The sequence below is a fragment of the Pteropus alecto genome, unplaced genomic scaffold (genome assembly GCF_000325575.1).
Source record: "Pteropus alecto unplaced genomic scaffold, ASM32557v1 scaffold11, whole genome shotgun sequence".
Classification (NCBI taxonomy): domain Eukaryota; kingdom Metazoa; phylum Chordata; class Mammalia; order Chiroptera; family Pteropodidae; genus Pteropus; species Pteropus alecto.
This window is the reverse complement of record NW_006431956.1, coordinates 15686371-15700872: the sequence shown is the minus strand read 5'-3', so window position 1 is coordinate 15700872 and position 14502 is coordinate 15686371. Positions and strand designations below refer to the sequence as shown.

At 36.4% G+C, this 14502-nt stretch overlaps 1 protein-coding gene across 2 annotated transcripts in view; it reads left to right on the top strand.

Annotated features, from left to right (window-relative positions):
* The window catches only part of MASTL (microtubule associated serine/threonine kinase like), a 30806-nt gene extending 20190 nt beyond the window's left edge, over positions 1-10616 (top strand). For both annotated transcript variants that reach the window (XM_006907032.3, XM_006907031.3), the window contains exons 10-12: positions 5426-5539; positions 5627-5728; positions 8389-10616. In XM_006907032.3, the coding sequence (XP_006907094.1) occupies positions 5426-5539; positions 5627-5728; positions 8389-8546 (374 nt within the window). In that variant the 3' untranslated portion in view covers positions 8547-10616. The remainder of the gene's footprint in view (positions 1-5425; positions 5540-5626; positions 5729-8388) is intronic.
* The last annotated feature ends 3886 nt before the right edge of the window (positions 10617-14502 follow it).

Here is a 14502-nt window from a genome sequence, read left to right as displayed (position 1 = left end):
ACTTCTGGTGGTTTGCTGGCAATCTTTGGCATTCCTTGATGCGTCAGTCTAATCTTTACGCATCATATGGTGTTTCCTCTGTGTCTCTTTGGCCACATGGATTTGCGCTGGCCATGTTATATTTCATCTGGTGGTTTGCTGGCAATCTTTGGCATTCCTTGATGCGTCAGTCTAATCTTTACGCATCATATGGTGTTTCCTCTGTGTCTCTATGGCCACATGGCTGTGTTCTTACTCCAAGCTCTCATAGTAGCCACATATCTCAGAATCCATGTGGAATCCATAAGGATTCACCAGTCATATTGGATCAGGGGCCACCCTACTCCAATGTGACCTCATCTTAATCTAATTACATCTGCAAGGATATTTCCAAATGTCACACACAGAGGACCTCAGGGTTAGGACTTCAACCTAGCTTTTCGCAGAGTGACATAATTCAACCTATCACATGAATCCCTTCTTCTACATCTTGCTGTTTATACCCTTTTCTTTGAGCTCCTTTGGTGATCATCTGGCTCGTTTTCCCTGCCTCACCTCCAACACCTTCTGTTTTTATTTCTTTGCTGGCTTTTTTCTTTAGTCAGAAAATAATTTTCCACCCTTATCTTCTCCCCACCACCTAGCTTCTCAAAGGTTGCCTCTTTTCTTTACCTGATTATTTTTGTTTTGGCAATCTTATTGTTATCCCTGCTATTTAACTGAAACTTTCATTAACAATCAGCAGTCAAATCTACCAGCCTCTTCTCAGTCTCATTCCTCTTCCCTCTATTTCTACTCTCCATTTCTGTCCTTACCTCTTGTAAACGTGGAAGTTCTTCAGGTTCTTTACCCTTTTTCCCTGAACGTGCTCCCTGTAAATGTCATCAGTCCCAGCTTCTGAAATGTCAACAGCTTCTGTTGGCCCCTCTGTGTTGATGTTTCTCAAATATCTGTCTCTAATCCTGACTCTCTCACTGGACTGCAGATGCAGGGCCAAAGTATATCTATTCAGTATTCTACTGGTCTTTCAAATGCTACCTGTGAAAACTGGACTTGTTATCTAGCTTGCTCTTCTTATGTTCCCTATCTCAGTTTCTTTTTTACCATCTTTGTGGTGACACAGACATTGTCCCTACAGTTAGGCTTTTAAATCTGGTTAAATATATCTCTGCATTATTTCTCCTCACCTTTGCCACTATCTTTCCCTCATCTTTCCCTTTCATTAGTTCAATAACTTTCTTTCTGGTCTCCTCAACTTCATTCTATTGTCTATAATCATTACTACCAGATTTTCCTCTTGAAATATAACATGGCCAGTGCAACTTCCTTCCTTGAAAGGTGGCTCCTTAAAATCCAGATTATTGATCATGGCATTTGAGGCTCCAAGCTCTCATAGTAGCCACATATCTCAGAATATCTCTTTATAGTCCTTATGTTCTTATTCTACTTCATAGACACATTTTTTTTTCAAGTTTTCCTTAATTTGCCTTAGTTTGGAAAAGCCAGCCCCCAGTCATCTTCCTGTCAAGTTTCTTCTCATTGGTTCAAATGTCACCCCTTTCATAATGCACCCCTTGATTAGTTATGGAGAATTACTTATTCACTACTATCTCACTTAATTAGAAACTGTTTACAACTTATGTCATCCTATCTGTATAATAATTAGTTATTATATGTTTCCAGTACAAAAGCTTAAGAAACTAGCATCAGAGGTTTCCTTCTTGATGGCACTCCAGGAGAATTCCTGGCAGCCCCAGGAACCCTGGTGAATAAGCTCCACAGTGTTGAAAGTGGACACACTGAATACTCCCCTTTATTAGCCAAAAGAACTAAGCTCCTCTGGGCACTTGACCAATTTTTGTACAGTCCCCTTTTGCTAAGTCGCAGATTTGCTAGCCCATTTCTTATATTACAGTTTATATTTTCTCTAACGTAGGATACAATATGAAAGTAAGCGTCAAATTGAAAGATTTACTTTATAAGATCTTGCCACTATTCCAGTGGGACATCTAGTGACCTCAGCTATCTAGTGATATATTTTAAATTTTCTTCTATAAAAATATTTTGATATGTTGTTTTTAAAACAATAATACAAACAATTTTTTTTTTTAAAAAAGGATTTTATGAATTTGACCTCAAAAGCAAGGCAAGTAAAAGCTAAAATAAATGAATGTGACTACATCAAACTAAAAAGCTTCTCAGCAAAAGAAATCATCAACAAGGTAAAGAGATAACCATCCAAATGAGAAAATATATTTGCAAGCAACACCTCCGATAAGGGCCTAATATCCAAAATATACAAAGAACTCATACGACTCAATAGCAACAAAAAAGCAAATGATCCAATCAAAAATGGGAAGTGGACCTGAACAGACACTTCTCCCAAGAAGACATACAAATGGCCAACAAATAATGAAAAGATGCTCAACATCGTTAGCTATTAGGGAAATGCAAATCAAAACTACAATGAGATACCATCTCACACCTGTTAGAATAGCTATAATCAACAGGACAAGTAATAACAAATGCTAAAGAGGATGCGTAGAAAAAGGAACCCTCATACACTGCTGGTGGGACTGCAAATTGGTACAGCCACTCTGGAAAACAGTATGGAGGCTCCTCAAAAAACTGAAAATTGATCTACCACATGATCCAGCAACCCTTCTACTGAGCATTTACCCCAAAGACTTGAAAACCTATATCCAAAAAGATATTTGCACATCAATGTTCATAGCAGCATTATTCACAGTGGCCAGGACATGGAATCAACCAAAGTGTCCTACAATAGATGATTGGCTAAAGAAGCTGTAGTACATATATACAGTGGAATATTACTCAACCATAAGATGAGATGAAATACTGCCATTTGTGACAACATGGATAGAACTCGAGATAATCATGCTAAGCGAAATAAGCCAGACAGAAAAAGTTGAAAATCACATGATATCACTTATATGTGAGATATAATCCTAAAAGCAACAAATGAGCAGAACAATCAAACAGACTCATGGACATGGACTATAGACTAGTGGTTACTACTGGGGTGGGAGAGGAGGGAGAAGGTAGACGGGGTAAAGGGAGTCAAATATAGGAGGTTTAGGGGGAGGGCAAAGTGGGTAAAGGGGATCAAATATATGGTAGCTGAAGGAAACGACTTTGGGTGGTAAACAATAGAAAATACAGATGGCAAATTATAATGTACACTTGAAAATTATTTAATTGTATTAACCAATGTTACCCCAATGAACTTAATCTTTTTAAAAATCCCCATTCTCTATTCCCCCAGATCCCAGGCCCCAGGGGCAGTCACTTCAACTTCCTTCGTTTCTTGTATGTAGCCCTGTATTTCCCAGCATCATGCTGACACAGCTAGGACTCTTCCAATTCCTCTGATCTTACCCAACTCAGCTGAGTGGACTTAGAACTCTGGCTTGAGTTTCCCTTAGCTTCCTATGCATAATTTTGTTTCAGCACATTGTGTTAAAATTATCTATATTGTCTCTCCCAGAATAGGCTGTTTTCTCCTTGAGAAAAGCTCTTTATTCATTTTTATATTCCTTATATCTGGTACAATATCTGGTATCTAGTTAAACGAATGATGTGAGAATGAACTTGTAATTTTAATACAGTGTACCTAACTATTGTTTTCTTACATGCAGGATATCTGACTTTGGGTGAGTGAGCTTCTCTACAAAGTAATATGGCAAAGCACATTAAACTGAACAGTCAAAGTATAACTAGATCGCATTGCATAAAAAATTTTTTTCTCCTTTCAGTTCATTTACGAAATACAAAAATGAACTGTCTTCTGTCTTCTGAGCAGGAAGACATCCAGAGAGGTTGGTCTTCTCTGTGAAAACAAATGTAGGCATGCGGCATTTTTTATGACTTTTAAATGTAGCAGAGTGAAGATACACAGCTTTTTTATTGCAACTGAGGAAATAGGCCTGAGAAGAATATTAAAATTAGCAGCTACAAAAGGGCTTGAATTTTCTAACCCATTTAATTCCATTATTATTAGGAAATAGAAAGGTATAAACAGTATCAATATACAAATTACAAAGTGAGTTTTGGATTAGAGAGCCAGTAATGCAAAACAAGTTTGTTCTGTTTCTCTGACTAATGATATAATTGCTACAATTTATCACAATATGTGATCTTATTAGACTTTGACTCGCTTATATGGGTATGTTATGACATATCTATGGAGGAATCATATATATGTTTTTGACATGAGTACATTTTGGCTAAGCCGGGAAAAGGGTCATTATTTTTAACCTACATAAATAAAATGTATGTGTTTTTCTGATTTCCCCCTACGTTTCTGTTGTTTGGTTATATTATCTAACCCATTGGAATAATTCTTTCTCAATGCTGCTTAAAAGGTCTACTAACTGAGGTGGTTTGTTTTTTTATAGTGATTACTACAGAAATAGAAGCCTGTGGACTATTTGCATCTTGTGTTCTTGGGGAAAATGGGATTATGGGGCTTGCAGGTTAAAAGGCACTCTATATGCATGGGTTTATTTTTCCTAATAGCGGATTCCACAGTGCTTTCCGACTTGTTTTAAAATGGAATGGTGGCAGTTGCTTAATCACAATAATGAATTTTGTGAAATTGAATTTAAAGAGTAATTTCCAGGCAAATTTAGCACTAGATTAGAATCCCTATTCTAAATTTGTATTGATGGTAACTATTTTTGGACTGAAGTTAACTTTTACTTAGTAAACACTTTATTCATAGTCAGAACTAAACAAAACTGTAAATGAGATTATAAGGTCATGTTTAACCCTTTAAAACATCTTTGTATATAAATGATGCTTTCAATGAAGATACTATTTAGAAATCAGTTTTAATTATTTATTAAGACTTACCTCCTCAAGCCATAGTTTGAGTGAATATTCTTTGTCAATTTATTGCTCCATGATCTTAAAAGGAATAAAGCTATATTAAAACACTCTGTAAGACTTTCCTTAATTACCAGGCTATCCTCCAATCAGTGTAAATGTTGCTATCTCATCTCATACCTTTGTGAAACAACTGGGATATGGAGTCATCTAAACGTTATTGTTTCTCAATTTGAAATTGAGACGTACTCTAACTATTTTAGAGAATAATCTTTCGATTAAATGCATTCCCCGGCTTTTTTTAGGATTTAAAACAAATAAGTATCCAGTATATCAGAGGTTATTAATAAATGACCAAAGATAGCTTTAACTTTTTTTAGCTAGCTATGTTAATTGCTAATTTAAACTTCTTGAAAAATAGAGAAGGAAAGTAATTGCCATATTGTCTAAATGAAGTTAATCTGGCTTTTTGCACTTTATGAAGCCAGAAGGAAGTCTTAAGGAATGAGTGCGCCCAAATATACATGTTTTAATGTTTTAGCTGGTCAAACATTTGTAGAAATTGCTTGCAAGTTCAGCTACTTCTCTTAAATCCCAGGTCCTGCAGTAGACTGGTGGGCACTTGGAGTTTGCTTGTTTGAGTTTCTAACCGGAATTCCCCCTTTTAATGATGAAACACCACAACAAGTATTCCAGAATATTCTCAAAAGAGGTGATTCTTTTTCTCCTTTTAAGATAAGTTCATTTATCTCTATGTATCATTTTGAGCAATGATCAGTAAGTTTATTTATATTTATAGATATCCCTTGGCCTGAAGGTGAAGAAAAGTTATCTGACAATGCTCAAAGTGCAGTGGAAATACTTTTAACCATTGATGATACAAAGAGAGCTGGAATGAAAGGTAACATTTTGTATTAATAAGTTCTTTTACCTTTGGTTAGTTTCAGGTGGTGAATGCTAATAATGAAATCAGGTTCTAGTACAATACTACAGATGACCTGACTGCTAAACTGGTTTAAAAAGAATTTGTTTATTTTTGCTATCCGAGTATCCATTGATATATTTGTCCTTATTCTACATTAAAATTGAATGTGGTCAGGTTGTGACACTCATTGAATTTTATTAATCTCAAGCGAGTACCCGAAACAGGCTTGTCAGTGTCTTTGGTTTATCAGAACCAGCTTTAACTCACCATAAACAAATATAGGAAATTATAGGAAATATTTTTCTATCAAAACTTCAATTCTGTAATTTCTTACTACTCATTTCTGATACCATTATTGATTGACAAATATATCAGGTGCCAGGTTGCCTCAAATAAGACAAATTTGGTGCATTGTGACCCATTCAATGGTTTTTCTACTGCAGGGGGCATGTTAAACTTTAGTTTTGAAACTCTAGTAAATCTCAATTATTGGCTGCCTTGAAATCCTTTTTGTAACAAGGTATATAGAGAGACAAATCAGTATTATGTCTGAAAATGTATTTCCATGTGAAGAAGGGTATTTACAAAAATGAGCTTTAGTAATCTATCATTTACATCAGCTTCTAGATGTTTCCTCTAACAAGATCAATAGTTTATTTATTTAACAAATCTATAGAGTGACTTCTAGGTGCCAGGCAGTATTGTTATGGTCACTGGAGGTACCCTACAGATGAACCAGACTAATAATACTCCAATACTAGTAGATTTACATTCTAGTGGTAAGACAGTAAACAAATAAAACCATAACATAATGCCATCTAGTTGTAAATACTATGAAGAGAGATAATGCCAGGATACAGAGATAATGATACAGAGAAAGATTATGAGAGGATAAAAATGATGGCAGATTTTTTTTCAGATGGAGTGGTCAGGAAGACTTATGTGAAGAGTAGAATTTGAGCAAGACCTATGTAAATTGAGGATGCAGACATTTGACAACTCAGCTCTAAAAATTACTTTAGAGCAAGTTTTCTCGGTTGGGGTGATTTTGCTCTCCAAAGGACATTTAGTATAGTCTGAAGACATTTTTGGTTGTCACAACTGTTTGGAACTTCTGTAGGAAGAGGCCACGGAATCTGTTCAATATCCTACAGTACCTAGGACTGTCCCCACAACAAAGAATTATCTGTTCCCAAACATCAGTTGTGCTGAAGCTGAGAGACCACAGTTTAGAAAATGGCTAGAATGTACTGTGTTTTGCTCGGAATAAGTGGAGACCGAAGAAAAGCTACCAGTGACCTCAGATTTTTGTTTAATGAACAGTCTACATAGTGAAGCAAACAGAAGGTGTATTTCACAGTTCAAAAACAGTTGTTTCAACAACTGTTGTTTAGTTACTCTTCACTTAGATTAGGATTCCTTTGTGAAATCAGTTTAAATAAATAGCTATGATGAGCGGGTCATGAAGCACCCCATCGCATCCAGATACCACAATTTAAGAGTTACTATGACAAGTAACTCAAAAGTAACCCATGCTCAGATATTTATTTTGAACAATTAAAAGACAAATAAATTCTCTAAATGAAAATTGTTTTTGCTAGTTTATGCCTCTTTCTAACAGTCTTACAGTTTAGGAAAAAAGGCAGTGTATAGATCTATGGACTTCCCAACCACCCTCCCCCAATACAGACACAATTCTTTCCTGTCTGTGTAGTGTTCTCCCAGTATTTTCCTTAAATTTGATTACTGCTTTTAAAAAAAACTGTTTACTGCCTTAATTGTCACTTCATTTTTTTTTTGTTAACATCTTTATTGTTGCCTTACAAAATCAAGGGTTGAGGAGAGGGGAGGTTATGTCTAGCAACTGAATCATCAGAGTATGATCAAAAAAGCAAATTTCCATTTTAGTAGGTAGAGGGAAATAGGAAAGATGAGATTTTGTAAATGGAAGCAATAAAGATTGCGGATATGACCATATTGCTAGATAGTTTGTGTGTTGTGAAAATGCAAGTCAGTGAAATCAAGGTAGTCAAAGAACCGTGAAGAGAATGTGTCAGAAGTATCATCATTGGATATGTTGAAGTCACAGTGAAGGATAAGGATGGAGCATAGGGAAGACAGCAAGAAAGAGGAGGATGAGCTTCTTACTGGAGTTATCTAGTAATAGATAGATGGTGCTATCAATAGATGGTGCTAAGGACTGCAGAGATATAAACAGGTGGCAAGGACTTAGAATGAGAAATGGGGCATTAATCACAGAAGATGAGTGGTATGTAAGCTGCATGGGAGAGTAGGAAGTAGTCCAAGCTCTCTTCTCTCATCAAGTGAGGGATTATCTGAGAAGATAAACAGGCAGTGAAAAAGATAGGCTTCTGTTAAGGCAGATCATTCACTCACTCATTTGACAAATACAGACCAGGCGCCAGTCATATGCCAAGTGATATACAAAATGACACAGTGTGTGCCGTTGTGAAGTTATGTGGTTGAACAGAGAAACAGACATTAAACAAATGTCTATGAAAGTGGCATAATAAAGTAGGGCAAGATATATGTGAGACGTTTTCTTCACTCCTATAGAACAATACTTGCTTAGCTAATAGTGTCATTATATTTTTCTGTTTTATATTTTTCCAAAGAGCTGAAGCGTCATCCTCTCTTCAGTGATGTGGACTGGGACAATCAGCAGCATCAGACTATGCCTTTCATACCGCAGCCAGAGGGTGAAACAGATACGTCCTATTTTGAAGCTAGGAATAATGCTCAGCACCTGACCGTATCTGGATTTAGTCTATAGCACATAAAATTTCCCTTTAATCTAATCTTGTCTTGTAAAATGAGCTAGCATAGTTATATACTCCTTAATACTAGATCGATCTCAGGGTGGGGGGAAAAAATCATTATTTTACTTGGATCTATGAGCTTTTAATGTATGTTACAGCTTCTACAGAGGTAAAAGGCTATTAAGAATATAGTTGGTAACTTACCTTAATCTCAGAATTGTATATAAATCTTCAAAGATTTTTTCATCTTATTTATTTTGTTACTGCACTTTATGAAAATAAATGTATCAATAAAACTAGAATGGCACTACCACTTTAGAGAAAGACGAAGCCTTGAGCCTGATTTCTTTCTCATCTGTTTACTTTGGTCCACCATTCAGTTTGGTGTTAAAATAACACAATTATACAATTTTATTTTAATGTAACTTTTCTTTGTATATTATTGCCTGCAAAAGCTTTAGTCTCAAGGGCAGTCATTTAAGGCTGTATTTGTTACTTCAAAATGCAGCTGGAAAATTCCTTCACTCAATAATGTAACTCCTTCGGGGAATGAGGAATAAACAAAAGGCCTAAAGTTTTAGCTTACTTTCCTATGAAAACAGTTTTGCTGCCTTGACTGCTTCTGATACTTTCTCTACAATACATGTTTGTTTAAAATAGTACTGGAAAGCTTAGGTGTGATATACTGTAGCAATTTTAACTGCTTCTTCAGTTTTAACAAAAAAACGTGATGGTTTAAATCTTAAAATAATTTGTTTTAAAATATATGCAGCATTACCAGAGACAGCCTGATCCTTTAAAATGTTTTACTTTTGTTTAATAGATATAATTGCAACATACTTCAAATATGTTATCTGCCAACATCATTCTTTTAAATACACACATATACACTGAGGTTCAGCTTCACAGGTCATATCTTAAGTTCATTGAGACTTTCAACATAATTACCCCCTAAAAAGCAAAGTTCAAATTTAAATGTACGGTATGTAACTTTTCTGCTAGTCTATTATATACTGTTGTTCCTTTTGCACATTGGTTTTAGTGTTTTTACTTTCCATTATTATCCCAATAAGAGCCCTGCTGATGTAGTTGAGAAAGATAATAAAAGTGTAAAACTGTTAGAGTGAAAGATACACCGTTATAATCAGTGCTGTATAATTGAATCCATGGTTTAATAGTTTTACTGAGCTTTCGTAATAACTGCTTAGACTTAATGCTCCTAATAGTCACCTCTTCTAATAAAATATTCAAAATAAGTTGTTAAAACTTTGTTTAATATAAATTACATCTTTCTCTTAATTAGATAAAAGCATAGGATTATTTATTATCCTTTTATGATATTCTCAAGTAGTAGAGAGAAAGAACAATGGCCTTGGGATCAAGCACAAATGGTCGAAACCATTGCTCTGCCACTTTAAAAGACCCTGAGTAGGTAAAACTCTGAGCTGCTGATTGTTCACCTGTATAGTGTGGATTAATAATAAGGAACAAGCATGCATAAATAGATAGAAAGACAGACAGACAGACAGATAAATGCCAGTTCCTTAATGGAACTGCCCAGACACCAGTCTTATGAGAGACTCAAACATTAGTGAATAATTGGGGGAAATGTATGGTAAACCTATTCCCAATGTAAGAGACAGTGCCTTAAGTATTAAAGTTAAAAGGTTTGCTGTTATAGACCTAGCATGGGCAGCTATAGTCACCTGGAATTCCACATGCTGTAATGGTGTTTACTGGGAATAAGTGATTTATTATCTAAACCTAAACTCTTTAATACGCCTGTCAAGATGTTATGTGTTCAGACATTCATTAAGAAAAAACCTGAGACAGAACAAATGGGCATGGTTTTGATAGTGTGTGTGTGTGTGTGTGTGTGTGTGTGAGCATACATGTCTTTAAAGAACACTGACTGCTTCTGCCAGTAGAAATCTGTGTATCTGCTGCTATATACAATTTTTTTGAATTTATTAGAAAATGTATTAATATGGAGAAGAAATGAGAACTGCCAGATAAAATGTTATAAATTTCTCAAATGATATTACAATTTTCTCATCCAATAAATGTTAATTTTTGTAACGGTTTACCTTTTTTTTAGCATTGTATTTTATTATTAGTTTCAAGTATACAGTACATTTGTTAGACATTCATATGGTTTATGAAACGATCCCCAATTATTCTATCACCCCTCTGGCTCTACACATAGCCATAACCTTACTGCTGACTTCATTCGCTCTGCTGTGCTCCCCATCCCCATGACCATCTATCAGCTACTAATGGTACTTCCTTCACCCCATTCTCCCAGCCCTCCAACCGCCCTTCCCTCTGGCCATCACCAGATTGTCCTCTATATTAATGAGTTTGTTTTCAATTAGTTTCTTCCTTTTGTTCCTTAGATTCCGCATATAAGTGAAATCATAAGGTATTTATCGTTCTCTGACTTATTTTGCTCAGCATAATACCCTCTAGGTCCAACCATGTCATTGCAAATGGTAAGATTTCATTTTTTTTTTATGGCTGAACAATTTTCCATTGTATATATGAACCATAACTTTTTTATGCAGTCATCTGTTGATGGGCATTTAGGTTGCTTCCATCTTGGCTATTGTGAATAGTGCTGCCATGAACATAGCAATGCACAGATCTTTATGAATTATTGTTTTGATTTTCTTTGGCTATATTCAATTTTTATTAATAGAAAATAATTTTCTCCCCACTTCCACTGTTAAACAAATACAGAAAATGTTTGAAGAGGTGTGTATTTACCTTGGTGTACTTCTGTCAGAAATAAGATGAAGTGCATAGCAAATATAAAAGATGTTTAATAAATGATCCTTATTTGAACCCTAAGTACCCTGCTACTTCTTAGAATATTTGTTTTAATTTGGGTTTGGGAAATAGTCACTATATAAAACCTTGCTATTCTCCAAATCATCTGGAAGGACATTAAAGTATAATCACTTTGCAGAAAGAAGCAACTTTAGCCGATCGGTTCTTAATTTTAGCCAATTACAAACATACTCAGAGTCCAAAAGATTATGCAAACATTTACTGTTTCCACCAATACTAAGCCAGCCATGATGTATAATTCTTTTAACTGTGTGGAAAATGTTTTGGACTTTGAGACTCCAGAACTGTGAGAAAAATCTCTGTTGTTTAAACTGCCCAGGCTATGGTATTTCGTCATGGCAGCCCTAGCAACCTAATACAGTACTAAACCTGGTAGTTTCCTTACACCTTTGTTCATTCCTTCACAAATAGGCTTTTCAATACACCCTCTTCAACATATCCAGATGAATTTGCCATTTCTTCTGGGTCTCTGATATAATAGCACTAAAATGGGCCTTAAGTGAATGAGTGTACACCAGAACCCCAACCTTTCAGTCAGCTCCTAGAATGCTGATAGCAAGGATTTAATTCTCCAGGCAAGTGACTGGTAGAGTGTTCTCTGAGGAAATTAACCACCCCAAGAGATCTTTAAAAATATCCAAATATGTGACAATAATGGCTTATCCAGAAAGTTCTTCACGGACACTTATTACTAAGCCCCAGTCAGAGCCTCCCGTCAGCTTTTTTGTCCCTCACTTGTAAATACAAGCCAATAACCAAGGATTACTGGATACCTGAGGAAAGTGTCTTGAAATATATAGACCAAAACAATTTAGAGGGGGGGGGAAGGCAAATTGAGGGAAACAGAGTCTATGCACAGAAAAAAACTTCAAAAGTATTAACATTCCCAGAGATTTAAAATATATTGCATATACAGTATAGCATAATATAACATAGTGAAGAATACTCAAACATTTTAAAGAATTCTTTAAAATATGATAGTAATGAAAACAAAAAAGATTTAAACTTGAAGAAATCTCCCACATAATAGAATAAAAGGACAAGGATGGAAAACAGGAGAAAAGATGAAATTCAAAGGCAGGTTCAGGTTCAATACCCAATAAAAGGAGCTTCAGACAGAACAGAGAAATGGAAAATAAATTATTAATAAACAATCAAGAACATTTTCAGCACTGAAGGACATAATTTGCAGACTGAAAGAGCCAAGTGCTCAGCATGCAAAGAGAATCCACACTGGGGTAGATGGGATGATTGCCCTAATCCACTCCACACCCTTTGTCATGGAACAGTGCAGTGTTCCCACTAGAGTAGTTGTTACACATTTTGGCAGTCCATTGATCTTGAACTTACTTATATGACTTGCTGTGGTCTGGAAGGTTAGTAGACATTATGCATGCTGATCTAAGTAGGAAGAGGAGACACATGGAGCAGAACCGAATTTAAACCACAACCCGTCTTTGCCAAACCTGGCTGAGCCCAGCCTACCCAGAGACCCATGAGCAAGGAGAAAATGCTTGTAAACCACTGAGTTTTGAGGTCGTTTCTTACATAGCATCATTGCAGGAAATATCTTTCCTATAGTTACTCAGTTATAACACAGTGAAATTTCAGACATTGGGGCAAGAAGATCCTACAAACATCCACAAAGAAAGAAAAAAGACTGGTGTGAGATAATAGAAAAAATATATATATTGGTCTCTACCTCTAGGTCCTACCTACAGAGCTCATAAAACTCTTGTAATTTCCTAAATGATAAGAACACTTGGGGCATCTTTTGTTCTAATATTTGGTCTTTGACCCCGGTTAATGACAAAGAGCTCCTAGAGTCCGTGGAATTTTTGAGTGACTGGAACATCTTTTCTTCTAACGAGGTAGCTCTGGGTGGACTCCTTCCTGGATGGGGGCTGGTCACCAGAAAGACCCAGCCGTGATTAGCTTGGAACTTCCAGCTCCACCCCACGTTCCCCAGAGAGAGGAGAAGGGCTGGATATGGAGTTAGTGATCTATCATGCCTACGTGATAAAGCCTCCATGATGAAAATTCCAATAGGGTTCAGGGAGCTTCCGGGCTGGTGAACACATGGGGGTGCTGGGACAGTGGCACACGCAGAGAGGGCAAGGAAGCTCCGTGCTCCTTCCAACATACTTGGCACTACATATCTCTTCCTCCTGGGTGTTCGTCTGTATCCTTTACCATATCCTTTTAGGATAAAACTAGCAAATAGTAAGTAAACTTTTCCTGAGTTCTTCAAGCTGCCCTAGCAAATTAATCCAACCCAAGGAGGGAGTCATGAGACCGTCCAATTTATAGCTGACTGGTCAAAAGCATAGGTGACAATCTGGACTTGCGATTGGCATCAGAAGTCGGGTGGGAGCAGTCTTGTGGGACTGAGCCCTTCACCTGGGGGACCCGATGCTATCTCCAGGTAGATAGTGTCAGAATCGAGTTAAATTCTAGGACACACAGCTGGTATTGCAGAATCACTTGGTATGAGAAAAACCCTCACACATCTGGTATCTGAAATGTGTGAATGGTGTGAGAATAAAGGAAAAACACAGAGGAAGACAGGTTTTTCTACACAACTGGTTTTTTTTAAAAAAGCATCTGACATGTCTGCAAACTTAACAGTTACAACTGCAAACAAAAAGGCAACGGAACAACATTTGCAAACTTCTAAAAGAATAAAGACATTTTCACATGTGCAAAGTCCCCATAATATTTCCCTCCTGTGCACCCTTATACAGCAAGACACTGGAAATCATGCTCCATCGAAGTAAGGGAGTAAACCAAAAGAAGAATCTGTGGACTAAGGGAAGCAATCTCTACTGGAAGAGGGATGTAAAAAGAACCCCCAAGGATGATGGTCAAATAAGAGCTGAGTGCCAGGCAGAAAGGGCACCAAGTTCAGAGCAGGTCAAAAATCTCCAGGAGACTTTGTCAGATATATGAAACTGATAAAATATCAATGAAATTGATAGAGTATCTGGTGTGTCTGAATGTCTTGATAGGTTATTTAGACAACTGGGAAATAATTATGGATTGAATTATTGATAAGTAGAAAACTAAGCAAATGAAAAAAAATAATTAACTCCAGCAACAATAAAAAAGCTATGCAGGAAA